Below are 17,341 nucleotides of genomic sequence, written 5' to 3' on the forward strand. Positions count from 1 at the left end.
TTTGTCCTTGAGCTTGATGTATGAGAAAACTCAAAAGTTGGATAAATGTTTGGTTGTACTGAGAATCTTTAATTATTATTGTTAGTGTTTTTGTGCTTGTATATTTAAAACGTGACATAGCACTGATAATAATACTTTGTACGGCAACGATATTGGCAGAAGATACGGCAAGGGATATATATGTTAATATCACAATTTTGAGGTAATGCACACTTTAAAAAAAAAAAGTTTATTTGTTACCATTTACTTGTAAGTGGAGTAAAGCCATTCTGATACTAGCAGAAACCCATTAAAAATGGCCTTAACAATTGGCACATTAGACTCTCTTTAATGAGTAAGGTTGATAGGGCCTCATTTATCAACCCATTACAGCACTTTAATGCTGGTCACACATTTAATAAGAAATAGCCTAAATGAGGGGCCCCTAAACTCTTCAGCTCCTCAACCACGTAAAGACGTTTCAGATTGTTTCTCAATGTCCACACATTTATTATATAAAATAATTGAATAAATTCTACTACAAAAAATACTACAAATAGTAATATTCTTGTGAATGATTTTGAGCGTTCCTCTTATCAGCTGTTAATGATAAGTATATGGTTGTTCCAATGCTGAATTTTAAGTAAATGGACAGTAATCAGTCATTTGGCAGCACTATTGCTATAGGACTTCTCACTGGTTTTCCAACAGAGCTTGAGATGGGGGGGGGGGGGGGGTGTATGCTCAGTAGGTGAAGTAAACATGTATGTATGTATGTATGTATGTTTCCTTTTTTAAAGGGGAGAGTAGAAGGTCACAAACACACAATGCAAAGCATGCTGGTAAATAGGGGCTATTAACAACCCAGAGCTGATATGGACATCTCAAAATTTTTCTCGTGGGTGGCTGACTATGCAACCATGGATAACACAGTCTCACTGCTATCCGCCTCATCTTTAGGACTAAGGACTGTCAAAGAGCTCCACAGAAACCTCAAAAGATTACTTGACCCCAATCCATCTTCCATCATTTGATAACCACCCATTTACCTCAGACGTTTCCTGACCGCAACCTTTAAAACTTTATTTTGAAGAATCGGCATGACAATTTGGGATTCAACATACATATTACAACTTAGAATACCGTAGGTGTGACACTTCCTATATGCATAAATAAGTCAAAGGTCCATGGACCTAAAGAATGCAAACACAAGTTAAGTGGCCATATAGTGTATCCCGCCTACCCATAAGGTCATACTGATCCTCCCTTTTTTCTTTACTTCTTGTATGGGGGCTAGTAAATATTGAACCCCAAGTCAAAGTAATAAGGTAAGGGAAGGGGGGGATGAAGGGAAAGATGGGGAAGGGGGTAAGGAAATGAAAGTTATAGGGCCCTTCCCCATCCCCAGCCCACATTCCCAGACCATTGTGTTTGCCAGAACCAAATGAACCAACCTATTGCCCTTGAGAAGCCAAAGGTATTTTGTCTTTATAGAAAAAGTATGGTGTCCATATTTTGCAATATTTCTCTTCCTGTCATTTCAGTGCTATAGTTAGATTCGCCGTTCATTTGCTTTCTGAAATCTGGGTGAGCCATTGCTCTGCTGAATCCCTTGTGACTACCCCACTTATATAGACATTAAATGTAAGGCTGCACACAAGTTAACAAGTGGCAGAGACATATCCCCTGAATAAGTAGAATAAGTTAAACCAAAAAACAGTGCTCTAATCCTAAATGATAAAAACTGTAGTTTACACATGTACCGTAATGTTATCAAATAAACTTTGTGCCCATGTTCTTGTGAAATAATAAAGCAATCTGCAGTATATTCCCAAACAAAAAAGTCAAAGAATTATAGATTTTTTATTAGTTATTGAGAACATGGACACAGTTTTTTATTTGATAGCTTTGTGGGACATGTGTAAACTGTACAGTATTTGCCATTTAGGTTTAGAGCACTGTTTTTTGGTTGAATAATACCCCCCATTTGGTTACTTTTCTGTGCCTACAATGGCTTGCCATTTACTGAATGTTAGCACACAATGATCGAGGCTTCTAAAAACTGGGTGTTTTTTTTTTGTTTTGTTTTTTCTTAGTTGCAGTGACAATTTTCAGCAAGAATAAATTTTACATTTGTGTTCTCACGCACAGTAATAAAAATTGCTTATTTAACCTTAATCATCCTAACATGACTCCTAACTGCAAACTTTTTTTCCCTCAGCCTACTTTTACATTTACATGTTTGATGTATTTTTTTTTCCCCCTTATTTTACTACACTCTTACCATTTGTGCAATTTCAGTAATCTCAACCTTGACAGAGTTAAAGGTTATATAATACAATTTATTGGATAGCATGATAAAAATCACATTAGGAGACTGACATTAGACATGATATGACCCTTGCTTAAAAGTGCCTATTATATTTTTCTTTAACATAGAAAAGGACTGTTGATGAATCAACTATTGTCTTATTTTGTCTGATTCACTGCAATGCTAGACTTACTTTTTCAAGTACCTTGTTCTGCGTTTGCTCACTATAAAGTCTTTCTTATTCTACTGCAGCACTTGTGTTGCTGTATTCTGTGTATGCACTGTTTAACAAACTATTTTCATAATCTAAAGGGATCCATGTTTTCAGGGGAAGGTCTGGATAATTGACTTTAACCCATTTGGAGAAGTAACAGACTCCTTGCTGTTTAGTTGGGAGGAACTAACTACAGGAGCAAATCCAGGAGATGAAGAAAATGTTGATCAAGTAAGCAAATAGGCTGTTTTTTGGACACCAAAGAATATATTGTGACCGAAATGGCTATTTTTCTTGCTAAATATGCTGTATTTAAGCCTTCTGTAAAAAAAAAAAAAAAAAACTCCAGCCAATACTTTCCTTAGTTTTAGGTACAACCTCTGTCTGTTTTTAATGCTGTTTGCATCCTTTTGAGGGAGATTATCTCCAACTTTCTGTCCAGGAAACAGATGTCGGACAGAATAGATTAGGAATAAATCACTTCTGTGGCCAGGGTGCACAACCCATAGGTTGCAACTCCAAATGGAAGCTTAATAATATTCAAAGTAGTGACGGTAGTGTAAAAGGCTCTTCCACCACATGCCAATTCAACATGGACATACTCAGTAGACAAGCAGAGCCATGCATTCCCGTGATATAATTTAGTGCAGCTTTGGAACTGGAACTGCCTTTATAAATAGTGTAGTATCCTTATCTTCATGTGTTGGTTTTCTGAATTGAGTCTATGGGTTCCTGTAAAATTTACAGCTGAATTTTGGGTCTTGTCCTTGAAAAAGATGAGTGCCATTGCTCTGGGGGAATATAAACTATATTCAAAATGACCTTTTGTGGGGAAACATACAAGTTCTAACTTCTTGAAAATTGGTTATTGAGTGGTTTCCCATTAAAGTGTTAGGAAACCGCTGTGGTGGTTTTTTTTTGTTTTGTTTTTCGGGAACCTGCAAGGTAAAGCCATAATGTGGTAGTATGCATTGCATACTAGCACATTATCTGAAACTTACCTTAGAGCATAGCCCTTCCAGCTGCAAGCTGTCAACACTGACAAGGCTTCCATCTTCACCCGAATTCCTTCCAGGTTTGCGGACTGTGTGACTAGCCCAAGCTGCGAGGACATCATTGCTCACTTGCGGGCGAGCTGCCGTTTACAGCACAGGGCTCTGAAGCAATGGCCCGGGTGCCCGTTACTTCACCGGAGCACGCGCCCTATGATGTAAGCAGCAGCATGTACAGTAAGTATCCCCTAGCGAAGCGAGTAAACCCTGCAAAAAAAGTTTCCCCCTTCCCTGCAAATAAAGGCATAATGTGCTAGTATGCATTATCTGACACCTGCAAATGAAAATTTTATTAGTGGATTTTCAGACCTTTTAACACAGCCAAAAATAGAGGAAAGCCATAAAAATATAGACTGAAATTAATGTATGATTATTAAAATTGTTGATCGTCACAAAGATGGAGAGTTTAATGTCTTGCTAATCGTATCATTACCACTGCTCTATATAGGCTTGTGACTCCGTTTTGGCTTTTACGATGAATATACCTCAGATGCCTTTTTACCATTTTACACACACACACACACACACACACACTCTCCAGTAAAGACGGTGCCTTTTACACAAAAGCACTATATATTTTATAAAACATGCATATTTGTAATTTCCACTAAAACTGTGATTGCATTGTGCATCCCTTTACTGAGGTATGCATAGCATACTGTAATGTTGTACATACTCGAGAACTGAAGCTATTACCGTCAAAATTTATTAAACACATTTTAGGAAATCACCAACCCTGCACCCAAGCTCTATTTTTTTCTTTATATTTAAATGACTGTGGGTAGCACAGCAGAACAGAATGACATTAAATGATGGCATGTTTTCCAGGATCTTCCTATATTCCGCTATACAACAAGTGAAGTCACAGTGCAGCCTAGTCCTTACTTGAGTTATCGCTTGCCAAAGGATTTTGTTGATCTTTCTACGGGAGAGGATGCTCACAAACTCATTGATTTTCTTAAACTGGTGAGTAATGTATTTGGATTACTATTCCTTCTCTAGTGGGATAGTACTATGCCTCATGTTTCTTAATTTTTTTTAACTGCTGTGGGTTTTTATGGATTTTCTTTTGCAACATCGTGTTTTCATATTTAAATTTTATGCTTGATATGGAAAAAAGAACTGTAATAGCCTAGCAAAGGGTTCTGCTATCATTGCCTCACATAGTGAATATCTGTATATGGGCTGGGGTTGATGGATGTGGTTTCAAACATCAGCGCTATATGAGTGGCAAGAGGTTAAAAGCTGCTGTTTATAAACAGTACTGTTAGACAAGTGGTTAAGTGCCTTTTCACACGGGCTGAAAACTGACAGGCAGACCTGATCAGAAACTCCATGCGGCACTATAGACAGGCGGATGTAAGCAGACTTGTGTCCGTTTACACCCATCTACTTTCGAGTCTGTCCAGGTCTGGAAAGTAAAACAGAAAGTACTGTGTTGTTTTCCTTTTTCTTTTTTTTTTTTGACCTAAACCTGCTGGATCAGGGGTAGCCTGTAAACAGACAACTGAGTCTGTTTACATCTGGCTGCCCATAGAGCTATCATTTACATCTGGCTGCCCATAGAGCTATCACTGGTCTGCCAGAGACAAACTGAATGGGTACAGACGTCGAAAAAAACCTGACACCTGCCCTTGTCAGATTTGATTTAGCAGGGGATCTGTTTCCAGATCCGCTGCTGATTGGCACAGACACTACGCAGTGAAAGAGCCCTAAAGCCACTATAAGTACTGAAAGGTAAGTGTTGATGTATGAGAAATTAACTTACCGTATTTATCGGCGTATAACACACACTTTTTTTCACCTTAAAAGCAGGGGAAAATCGTGGGTGCGTGTTATACGCCGATCCCCCGAAATTCTGAGCCTCTGGGCGGCTTTCAGCCGCCTTCGGCTCTTCAAGGCGACTTTCGGCCGCCTTCGGCCATTATCGCCGGCTTTCGGCCATCTTTGGCTGTTCTCGGCAACTTTCGATCCGCCTTCGCCCGTTCTCTGAAGCTTTCAGCCGCCTTCGGCTCTTCTCGGCCGCCTTTGGCCGTTCTCTGAAGTTTTCGGCTCTTCTCGGCGGCCGAAAGCTGCCGAGAATGGCTGAAGGCGGCCGAAAGCTGGCGAGAAGAACCGAAGGCCCGCCGAGAACTACCACACGTCGCCGAGATACACATCTGACTCTGTATCTCGGCGGCGGCATTTAAAAAAAATAATAGCAAAATAAATAGACAAGGCTGCAATGGGGGACAAGACTGCATAAGGCTGCAATGGGGGACAAGACTGCAGATGACACTGATGGGCATATAAATGTAAGTTTTTTTTTGTAAGTTTTTTTTTTTTCCCCCTTAAACTTCTCTCCTAAAAGTTTTTTTTCCTTAAAATTCCCTCCTAAACTTGGGGTGCGCGTTATACGCCGGCGCGTGCTATACGCCGATAAATACGGTAATTTCTCATTTTTGTTGTGGGTCGGATAACCCCCACAGCGTTTTATAGACTAGTTGGCTTTTTCTTCTCAAGCCCCCAACTGATCTGTTCAAAAACATAAACAACATAAACAACATAAAATGATCTGTAGTCCCAAGATAAGAACTAGGAGTGCTAATTAGGCTCTTTGAGACCAATGACACAAGTACACATAGCAGCTCTGAATTTTTTGTACAATTAACAGGTATATTTTGCACTTATGGAGAGAGAAAAGTGGTAACTCAGGATGGCTTCAATATAAAATCCACGCCTTTTTTTTTAATTCACACAAGATGCAAAGGGAATCCATAGCACAGCAAAATGTATGTGTTTCAGCCACACATGGCCTTATTTTGCACTTAAAATAACTAAAGGCAAAACTGTTTTAGTTTTGAGTAAGAGTGAAGAGGAATTGGAACACCTGAGTTTTTTTTTTTTATTGCTACCTCTGCCCCCATTAGGGAGATTCATCCTCTCTTTTTCTTGTTAGTTAAAATAAAATAAAAAATCCCACTTTTTGGGTAGTCCCCAGAAATGTAATAATGGGTACATTTTCAAATAGGGACGCTAGTTCTGGTGACCTTGGGGACCCTAAGGTATTCCATTTATTTTCTCACTTCCTGTTTTGGCTATGGGACAGGAAGTGAAGGTAAGTATCCCCAGTGGTACACAAATGTAAAAAAATAAAAATAAAACTGACATGGATTATACTCTTCCCTTATTCCAGTGATTCTCAACCAGGGTTCCGTGGACCCCTAGGGTTCCTCCAGAGCTTGTTAGGGGTTCCTTCAGCATTGGGCAATTTCTGCTTCTCAGATACGTTCCCACTGACACCATTGATATTTTTAGCTATCTGTAAGGAGGTAATTCTTCATAAGGACCATTCCTCTCACTGACCATCACACTAATGTATCATGAGTTGTAGAGTTCTCATTTTTAGCAGGGGTTCCTTAAGTCCGGAGAACTATTTCAATGGTTCCTCTGTGTTGAAAAGGTTGAGAAAGGCTGCCTTACTCTATCCAAAATGCAAAGGAAGTTTTGCCTATAGTTCTTTTTTGAACAGTTATAAGAAAAACCTTTTTCACTTTCAGGTTTCATATATAATAGTTTCTAACATCTTTATTGATTTTCTTATAAACGTATATTTTACCAGTTTGATTTATATTTGGGAAGCTTATGCAAATAGAAATGCACATAGTGGATTGAAACCGCTAATATAGCATGATGTGAAGCTTAAAGTGGAGGGCCACCCTGAAAAAAAAAAATATTAAAAATTACAAAAAAATCTAAAAAAAAAAAAATGAAAAACGTTTTTTTTTTTTTTACTTACCAGAAGTGCCTGTTGCTAGGCACATAATCCTAATCTTCCTCTTCCTCCTCCGCGGAGATCTTTCTTCTCTCCTCCGTGCGGCGTCTTCTGGGTAATGGGTCGCGCTGTTATCTGGGAACTGTGTGTTCCAGAACACAGCGCGTCCCATTCACAAAGCGCTGCGTGACTCGCGCATGCGCAGTAGGAAACGGGCAGTGAAGCCGTAAGGCTCCACTGCCTGTTTCCCTTACAAGGAATGGCGGCGCTGGGACCCGAGAGCCGAGGGACAGGTCGGCCTCGGGCGGCCGACATCGCGGGCTCCCTGGACAGGTAAGTGGGCTGATTAAGTCAGCAGCTGCTGACTTTTTTTTTTTTTTTTTTTTTTTTTAAACGGCCCTCCGCTTTAAATGAACTGGCCCCATATTGTGGAATAATATAGTTTAATTTTCATAAAAGTGGAGGTAAAGTGAACACATTTTTAATACCGTGAGGGATTGTTGTTCGATGAGTAAGTACCTACATATGGATAATTGGATAGTTCTATAACAGATATTGTAATTATATAAAGGGAAGTAAAATAAAAGTAGGCTCGGTGAATACTGATTTTGCAGGCACTAAATATAAAGCTTCCATATCTACAAGATTTATACCCTATGTATAGCTAGCCATTCAATAATATATATATATATATATATATATATATATATATATATATATATATATATATATATAATATGACTTCATCTGCACTTTGATGCCTTGGGTATTACTCCATATGAATGGAGGCCGCATTGACATTTATACTGCTAGCCCTGTTATGTTTATGAGGCCATTGTAAAAATATATGGCTCTCATGTCAGTGATTTATGAATGGCTAAGTCCCTCAAAGGTAGAAGTGTTTTTAATGTGGATTTTTCTGTTTCCCTTTTCAAAATGCTAGTGACTTATTTATGTTGCAGCCTTAGGAACAAAATGCACTTCTCTTAAAGTGCCCTTGTGCCTAACTATAGGACTATAAAATGGGAATGGCTGTGTACAGTGGAATAAAACAATTTACCAACACTCCCCCTTTTTGTTCTTCTAAATATTACCGCTGTCTGTATATTCATGCAGTGTATTTTCATCTAGTAGTCAACTGGATGCCTTTACTGCCAGTTGTTGTGCTAGCACCAGCGCTGCTAGACACTTGCTGTTATGATTTCACCTGTGATGTATTTCAGTTATCTTGCAAACCTGGCCTGTTAGTGGGCCCTGAGGACAGGGTTGATGACCACAGCTCTAGCAGACAGAGTGAACAATTTAGTGCATTTCTCCGAACTTTCTGATGGACTGTACAGCACAAATCAAAGTAAAATCAAGTAAAAAAATCAAGTAAAATAAGAAAAAAATGCCCTGTTCCGACTAGCTCACGTGCAGAAGCGAACGCATACTTGAGTAGCGCCCGCATATGAAAACGGTGGTCAAACCACACGTGAGGTATCACCGCGATCGTTGATGCGAGAGCAATAATTCTAGCCCTAGACCTCCTCTGTAACTGAAAACATGCAACCTGTAGAATTGTTTTAACGTTGCCTATGGAAAGTTTTGAGGGTAAAAGTTTGACGCCATTCCGAGTGGGCGCAATTTTGAAGCGTGACATGTTGGGTATCAATTTACTGGGCGTAACATCTGTCACAATATAAAAAAAATCAAGCTAATTTTACGGTCTTATTTTTTTATTCCAAAAATTATTTTTTTCCCCCAAAAAAAAGTGCTCTTGTAAGACCACTTCGTAAATACGGTGTGAAAAAAATATTGCAATGCTCGCCATTTTATTCTCTAGGGTGTTAGAAAAAAAAAACTATCTAATGTTTGGGGGTTCTAAGTAATTTCCTAGCAAAAAACACTAAAACCTCAAAACAACGCTGGTCTTTAAGTGGTTGAGTGTGACAGAGAGCTGTCCTACTCCATTACCGCCAACTTGTGTATGAAAACTGATTTGCAGCAAAAGTCTGCACTGTATGTCTCATAGTCAGTCGGGGCAGTACAACCTATTACCACCACCACCAGCAGATAAAATCATCCAGGAGGGAGATAGCACTGCAAATGGTCTGCAATGGCGGCTTTATCTGCATAGAACAGTAGGCAGACTAACGGACATAGTTCCAGATAACAGCAAAGAGTCTTGCCGTTCTGCCATAAGTAACAGGTCCTATTCAGGGACAATGTGGCAATGGCCCAAAATTTGCTAGGTGTTAAAATAGGTGTTAAAATCAATCAAGAGCAGGATAAATCACCCATTTACTGCCTAGCAGGTAGAGTCTCCATCCAAGCCTCAGCGTCACTGGGTGAAGTGAAAAAAAGTACAGACTCGCCATCCTGGACCCAGGGCCTAGCAGTAAACCGCACACTGTAGCGTATAGCCCGGGCTCTAAGTGCAGCCTTCACTTGATCAAACGATTGGCGTAGTTTCTGTATTTCCACAGAATATTCGGGCAAGAACCTCAATTTAACATTTTGGAATTTCAGATCCCCGATCCCTCTGGCAACGCTGAGCACCTCACCCCCCAGTCACGTAAATTGAGCAGTTGAAATATTAGGTTTCTAGGCCGGGAACCAATTGGGTTAGGAGCGGGCGGTATCCTGTGAGCCCTCTCCACAGCATAGTGAGCAGAGAACTGTGGGGCCGGCAGAAGCGAGCGGAGTAAGTCTTCCACAAAGCTTGTAGGGTTTTCCCATACCGGTAACCCCACAAGCCGCAAGTTGTTCCTCCGATTTCTGTTTTCTGCATCATCCATTTTAAATTCCAGCAAGCGGACCTTGGAGCTCAGGGTTTGTAGAGATGCAGCATGCTCCACCAGTGTGTCCTCGGTCTGCCCGACCCTCTGCTCCACCTCTGATATGCGCAGGCGGATCTTGTCAAAATCCTGTTGGATCAAGCCCACGTCAAGCTGCACAGCCTCAATCGTGTTGGTTAGCGATGCTTGACAAGTGGCAATAGCCGCCATGACCTCCTGGAAGCCGATCTGTGAGGAGGAAGCGGACTCCTCCATCTCGGTTTTGTGAGGCCATGTTAGAGGTAGTCCGGGGGCAAGAGATGTGGGAGCCCAGGTCCAGGGAAACTGCGGGGGGAATGGAGTTTCTTCCCCATGCCCCGTGCATCCATTAGATCACACTACATCTAGGGACAGCTAGGGCAATCCAGCAGCTAAATTGGCAAGCCAAACAGAGGATAATCAAAGCAGGCCAGCAGAGCTCTTGACCGTGCGGTCTCGTCGGCCACCTTTTCCAGGTGGATTAGACAGATTGTTGTACAGGCCTATGCCTTGAAGGGGCAGGTGCCCCCTTTCCGGTGACGGGCCACGCTACAAGGACAATCGGAACGTCTTCCGACATCAAGCGCCTGTCGCTCAAGTGTGTAAAGTGGCAACTTGGTCGTCTGTTCACACTTTTACAAAATTCTACTAGGTAGATGTCAGTGCATCGGCCGATGCCTGTTTTGGCCGCAAAGTTTTGCAGGCTGCTGTATAATGCCAGTTGCACATACAAATATTTTTCCCCTTTTTTTGGGGGTAAAAACGCAGTAACTTTAAGATGATGCAGATTTGCATTTGTTGCCGTAGTTTTGGTGCGGTTTGAGGGTAGTGCTTCTCTGTTGAGGAGCACCCTGTTTTTTTGTGGTGGTTATTCCACACACTAGTTTTTTTGTGGGTAAAGCTTGTACTAGCTCCCACATGCCATGATGGATGATGTTTTTTTTTTGCTGTTTTCCGACCCCTCGTTTTGGCACTGCTTGGGGACGTCCCAGTGGTCTAAAGAGAGAAGCTGTGTCAGTCGGTGAATATAAGAGAAAATAGGATTTTTTGTGCTCACCGTAAAATCCTTTTCTCTGTAATTCACCGACTGACACAGCACCCACCCCTCATATTTCTCTTTACGTTCTACTGCTTGTTGACGTACTGAAGCTGCAGTAGCATGCTGAGGGGTTGTTGCCTAAGGGACCGCCCCTTGGGCGGAACTAGAAAGTTCTAGTTTTATTATCACATGATAACATGTAATGCCTAGTCCTCTCCTGAAGGTGGCATAACAACCCAATGGTCTAAAGAGAGAAGCTGTGTCAGTCGGTGAATTACAGAGAAAAGGATTTTACGGTGAGTACAAAAAATCCTATTTTTTCATAAGTTTCTGTATGAATTTGATTTGCCGGGTGTTGGGGGCGTAAATGTTTACTATGGTACATTTAGTGTTGTCCAGTGTGCAGTCTAGGGCCAGGTATCTCCCGTCAGTGTCCACAAGACTATTGTGGAGGGTAAAGGATGCAGTATTTTTGACCGCTATAAATATGTGGGGAAAATTCTTGTTCGAGCATCAGGGTTCCTCATTAATCTTGAAGTGCGTCTCTTGTATGCTTATCTCTTCACAGTAAGATTAATGCGCCGTGTGCCATAGAGAAGCCCTTTTAGCTGGGTGGTTCAGCCCTTTGGTGTTGAGTGACTTTTGAGTGATGAATTTTGGCATTTTTGGCCGGGTGTCTTTTTGGTAGTCATTCATTTTTTAGGGAATCCCCATTGGTAGGAAATTTTATAGTTAAGAGGTTTGGTTATTGTACTTGGCGTCTGAGTTATCGGGTGTAATGCGACAGGTCAGTGTACATTTGCAGGTTTGAGTACAGTGCTGGGAGTTGACCCAGTTGTCGTGCTTTATACAAAAGCTGGTCTTTCATGTGGTAGAAATGTATTCTTAGTAAAACATCACAAGGAACTTCTTCAGGGATGTGAGGGGTTTTAGGTAGGCGATGGATCCTGTCAATAATGGTTGCCATGGGAGACAGCTCAGGAAGCATGGTGGATATTAGTCGTCTGGTGTATGCATTAAGGTCAGGTGGCAGGACCCTCTCGGGTATGCCACGTATTTTCACATTATTGCGACGGGGCCTGTCTTCCAGGTCCGCCATTTTGACTCTCATCCATTGGTTTTAATTGCATGTATGTTCCTGTGCATCAACCAAATCGTTCACTGCTTCTGTGATTTCCCCCATTTGGATGTATATTTGGCACAATTTATTCCCCATGCTGTGCATCTCTGAGGAGAATTTCATGAACATGGATGATATAGTGACATGTAGGGAGTTTTGGAAAAAGATGAGCATCTCTTTCATTGTGGTGTCTAGCACCGGTTGGTTGGACGTAGGAAATGCAGCAATAGGGGATGGCAGAGGTAATGGAGCAGGAGGGTCAGATACTAGAGGACTCACCGCGGGGTTGTGATGGTCAGAATCCAACCTTATCTGCGATTTCACCGGGCTATTGCGCGTAGAGGAAGCCATGGAGGAAGGATCACCTGCTGTTCCATCCCTGGGAAGGGATATTTCTGATGGATCGGCATCTGGAAGATCTGTGTAGGAGCCGTCATCTCCGCATCGCAGAATGCGGGCACCATCTTGGAATCGGAGGCTTGGCGGCTGTGTGAAGTAAGATGTTGGTTTTCTGGGCTGTCTGTACTCTTCATTTTCAGGACATGGCTAGGTGATTCCCTGGTCTATGCTGTCTGGGGTGAAATTTTTTTTCCGTACTGGGGTGCTTCTCCGCCGGTTTTCTCCAATCAGCATTGGAGCTGTGGAATCAGACATCCATTAGGCTCGGCAGCTGGCCACCAACAAAATGGTTTTTTGTCTTGCATGTTAAATCTTTTGTGGAGGAAGACACTACTCTATTGTGTTGATGGACTAAGGGATATTGTATGCCATGGAGAAATCACAATGGGTATCCTTTCTGCACATGTGCAAAGAGCTCTTTGATTGAAATGTTTGCGCATTAGTGAAAGAAACACCTCTTGCATTATGCCGTTTGATGAGGAACACCTCTTTGGTGAACTTTATTAAGGAAGTCACTGAGGAGGAAGTATACCCGTTTTTGCCACAGAAAAAGAAGGAACATTCTTCATCTGGGAAACCCTTTACTCCTGAGGTAAACAAAATCAATTTAATTTTTCTAAGGCCTCCAGGTCCTCCACAGTTCTGAGGTACAGGGGCTCACCAGATTATTTATCATTAATCTCTTGAAAGCTAAGAAATGTACTTCTAACATAGTCTACAATGACGTAAGCGTAATTCTCGGTGTATGGGATAAGGTAATTGCATTCCAGGAAATTCTTTATTGAACAAATTCTGTCTTTTCTCCAGTCTGAAAAATTTCATAATTTGGCTTTGCGTACCATCAAGGGTCGAATCTCATTCTTAGCAGTTCTTTTTCAGAAGCCACTTGCTTCTCACTGCTTAGTGAAGGCCTTAGTACAGGGTGTCACATTATTCCTCCTGTTCATTATCCAATAAATCTATGGGATCTTAATTTAGTTCTGCTGGCTCTTCAGAAACTGCAGTTTGATCAGACTAGAGGTCTTCCTATATTTATCCTTACAAAGTTTCCTTCTTTGTCGCCATCATCACTACTGCGGGTGGAGTTTTTCAGTTGGCAGTCCTAACCTGTAAAGAACCCTTTCAAAGGCCAGGTTGTTTGAGACCCCCAGGGCCTTTTTACTTCACATGGTTTCATCCTTTTAGCTTACATAGGACATTGTTTTGCCACCCCATTGTCTTGCTCCTAAACAGATTTCCCTTGTGTCTGTTGTCTGGATGTAGTATGTGCTGTTTGAAATGATGGCCCCTTTCACAGGGGCGCCTTCCCTTTTGATCAGCAGGGGATCTGTCCGCTGACGCCCTGCTGATCCGAGCAGAATGTGATAGACGGCAGGTCCATGTCCGCTCAGTTTATGCAGAGTGGTCACAGACAGAGCCCGCTGTACTCTATAGGATGTTGCGTGTAAACAGACTCCACTGTCCTTTTTACACCCGACTACCGCCAATCTAAACTGCCTTCACGGATGAGAACAGATCCCCTTCCATTTGTTTTTAGGGAACCAGATCGGATTGGAGGTAGGTGGATGTAAAGGGACTTGTGTCTCTTTTAAACCCACCGCTCCATCAGGGAATGAATGAACTGACCAATCGGGTCCGCCTGAAAAATTGACAAATGGACCTGACTGGAGCGGTCCTGTAAAAGGGGCCTTGCTCTCAGCTACAGCTCTCTTTTGACAGTCCAACCCCCTGTTGTTCCTGGAGGTTCCGTAGAGGACAACCTGCTTCTCGTTCCACTGCCGCAAAGTGGACTTGTCAGCTCATCCTTCAAGCTTGCGGTTTCAAGGTCAGATTTCCCTTTTCCCAATTAAAGAACACTCCACAAGATCCGTTGGTGTTTCAAGGAATGGGAAGTCACCTCATTTCCTAGAAATTTCCTATTACTTACTGTTGTGTCTCCTGGGACCCCAGTAGTATACATAAAACACCTGATAATGGTTTATCCCTTTACTAATCTAATATAAAGAAAAAAAAATCAGGTTAAACATATACTTTTAAGTCTTACAGGCAGCAGCCAATCCCAGGAGAAGTTCAGCTTGTTTAGTGTCATACCTCCTGTAGATATTTATTTAGAAATATTTAGATAATAAATATTTAGATATTACCTTCAGGCATCCACCAGTTAATTTTAAGGTGAATACAAATAACTTTTCCTTTTTACCAAACATTGGAAATTATGCAGTTTCTGGAGTACGTTTACACTTTTAACAATTCGTTTGTCGTAGTGTAATACATCCACAGTCCGAAAATCACCCATCCATACTAAAGTATGAAAGGAACAAGTATAAGTACAGAGCTTCCCAACTTCATGTAAATGGAAGTACAGCACCCCTTACCCCTTTGCTGCAAAACTTTAATACTTTATAGTGTCCCACTGAGATTACAAGTTAACCTTCACCTTGGATTTCAGACATTTCCTTCCTGCATATGTATTTACTGCGATATCTAGCCCATATGGTTGTACTAGAAAAGACATTACCTACAATCTCATTAACATGATTGGACAAGACTTCTTTTTTTTGTAATTTAATGCTGTAGCCTAATCTTTAGACCTTAGCGAAAGAGAACCATGACTTCAGGGGAAACTGAAGACTACATTTAGATATACTGTAAATATATTTAAAGCCTAACTCCAGGAACAGTAATGGTCTTCCACTGCAAGTGAGGGCTTTTATTTTTACATTTAATGTTCTAGCGGAGTTCCCACGCTGTGCATGTATAGTGTGACATGGGATGATTAGACTTGGTGGTATTTGTATTTTAGAGACATGTCAGTCTGAACTTCAGTTTAAGGGCATGGCAGCTCACGTTTATTGGGCAAAAGCAAAGTTCCAACACAATGTTTATTTTTACTTGGTTGCCTATGCAGGGGTTCTTCTCCAACAAACATCAGCAAAAGAAAATGCTAGCCCACCTTGCAGCACTGCAGCTATTAAAACTAGTCCCTCAGGCCACCGGCTATTCAGTGCATACAGCGATGCAGCTCCCACCTGTCTTCTAGGGTGAACCCTTTTGTCAGCACACAGCGATACTTGTCTCCAAAAATGGGAGCTCAACTTACACAGGTTGCACGAGATTAAAGGTTCCATCCCACCCATTAAACATTGAAACCTTCAAACTCTAGGCCCCCATCCGTGTCTACAAAACTCAGAGAAAACTTAAAACACAGCATTCTCTGCTCTTAATATACTAACATTTTGAGAACCTTGTGTCATCTTTACATTCCTTTTCTAATCGCACACTGTGGCAGGGTCCTGCACTGTCATAATAGGGAGTGTGTTTGTGAGTTTACAGGGCCATGCATCCAATGCTCAGTTTGTTCTTCCATCTGCAGGACTTAGCGTAGTGGTCACTAGAATAAGATTATTAAAAAGGAAGCATTCTTTTACAAAACGGAGCACTGCATATTACTGTACGGCGGGTAGTTGTAATGCATGGGGATGTTTTTGGCAAAAGTCCTTAAAGTTGAGCTAACCCTTTAAATATGTTGTTTACTACAGCTGTAATTTATGCAATTTTGCAATTATTATGCAATTTTATGCAATTTTGTTTTTTATCTTCAAGTATTTTTAATGTGTTCTAATCCAAATAGAAAAAGAATCAGCAAGAAGAGGACTCTGATGATTAGGTCAGTCCTATCTGCGGTCCGTGAGTGACAGCTTCCTCTGGTGTTATTATGTAATCAGGTTCAAGTGAAAGCAAGAATGGAAGGAATGGAGTTCCTACTAGATCCTGAAAAATCACATAAACTTTTAATCTTCAAACAGTTTGTTCTTTTTGCTTTTTCCAGCTGCTCTGTATGTTGACTGAAGTGAGTGGGAGCAAGCTGGCTGTGTTTGTACTCAGTTCAGTGTAAAATCACTTCTTCACGTTATCAAGCTTCAGTCTTGACAGCCTCATACTTTATACATACTGAGGTGTTGTAAATGCTTATTGCCAGCTGATTTTCTTCACTTTAACTCACTGTAAATCAATAGTTTGTACATGCCAGAGTTATTGAGTGATTACGTCATTATGTACATTTTACAGTTTTTCCCTATAACTGTGCATAATAAATATATATTTTATGCTAATATTTTTCCTTGTTTTATTTTTCATTTAAATTAACTTACTATTTTTATGATTTCTAGAAAGTGGGGTTGAATATTACCAATTGGTGATCACACCCTGTCATACAGTACTAAGCTTCTGAAATTGCATAGATGGTGTGTGAGGTCTAGAATAGTCCTATCACTGACCATGCACCACCCTGCAGCAGTCTCAGCTATGTTAGCCACAAGTTGTGTAACATCTAGTCACATGAACATTGCTAGCTTTTTTTTTTTTCTGCTGAAATACCTTTTTAAAGACACATGGATGTTAGGGAAGGTAAATTAAAGCCACTTCCTTCCAGAGTACATTAGGTGTGAACCACACTTCTTCAGCCAGTGTCTAAAGTACAGAAAAACCAGTGCTGCTTTGAGATGGACTGTATGTGCAGTGGTTTGATAAGTTGTTGTTTTTTGTTTTTTTTTTAACAAATGCTGTACAGGTAAATAAAATAGTGCTATAACATTCAGATGACTGAAATTATTTATTGTTTTGTTTGTGCTTAACTAGCAAGAAATGTAATTGCTAACAGAAAAATGCTTAATCA

At 41.0% G+C, this 17,341-nt stretch overlaps 1 protein-coding gene across 2 annotated transcripts in view; it reads left to right on the forward strand.

Annotated features, from left to right (window-relative positions):
• The window catches only part of CDC123 (cell division cycle 123), a 108,578-nt gene extending 91,800 nt beyond the window's left edge, over positions 1 to 16,778 (forward strand). For both annotated transcript variants that reach the window (XM_077472987.1, XM_077472986.1), the window contains exons 11-13: positions 2,619 to 2,735; positions 4,385 to 4,522; positions 16,298 to 16,778. In XM_077472987.1, coding sequence (XP_077329113.1) covers positions 2,619 to 2,735; positions 4,385 to 4,522; positions 16,298 to 16,333 — 291 coding nt within the window. In that variant the 3' untranslated portion in view covers positions 16,334 to 16,778. The remainder of the gene's footprint in view (positions 1 to 2,618; positions 2,736 to 4,384; positions 4,523 to 16,297) is intronic.
• The last annotated feature ends 563 nt before the right edge of the window (positions 16,779 to 17,341 follow it).

The sequence above is a fragment of the Lithobates pipiens genome, unplaced genomic scaffold (assembly GCF_037356315.1).
Source record: "Lithobates pipiens isolate NorthernLeopardFrog02 unplaced genomic scaffold, aLitPip1_a1.2 Scaffold_8, whole genome shotgun sequence".
Taxonomy (NCBI): domain Eukaryota; kingdom Metazoa; phylum Chordata; class Amphibia; order Anura; family Ranidae; genus Lithobates; species Lithobates pipiens.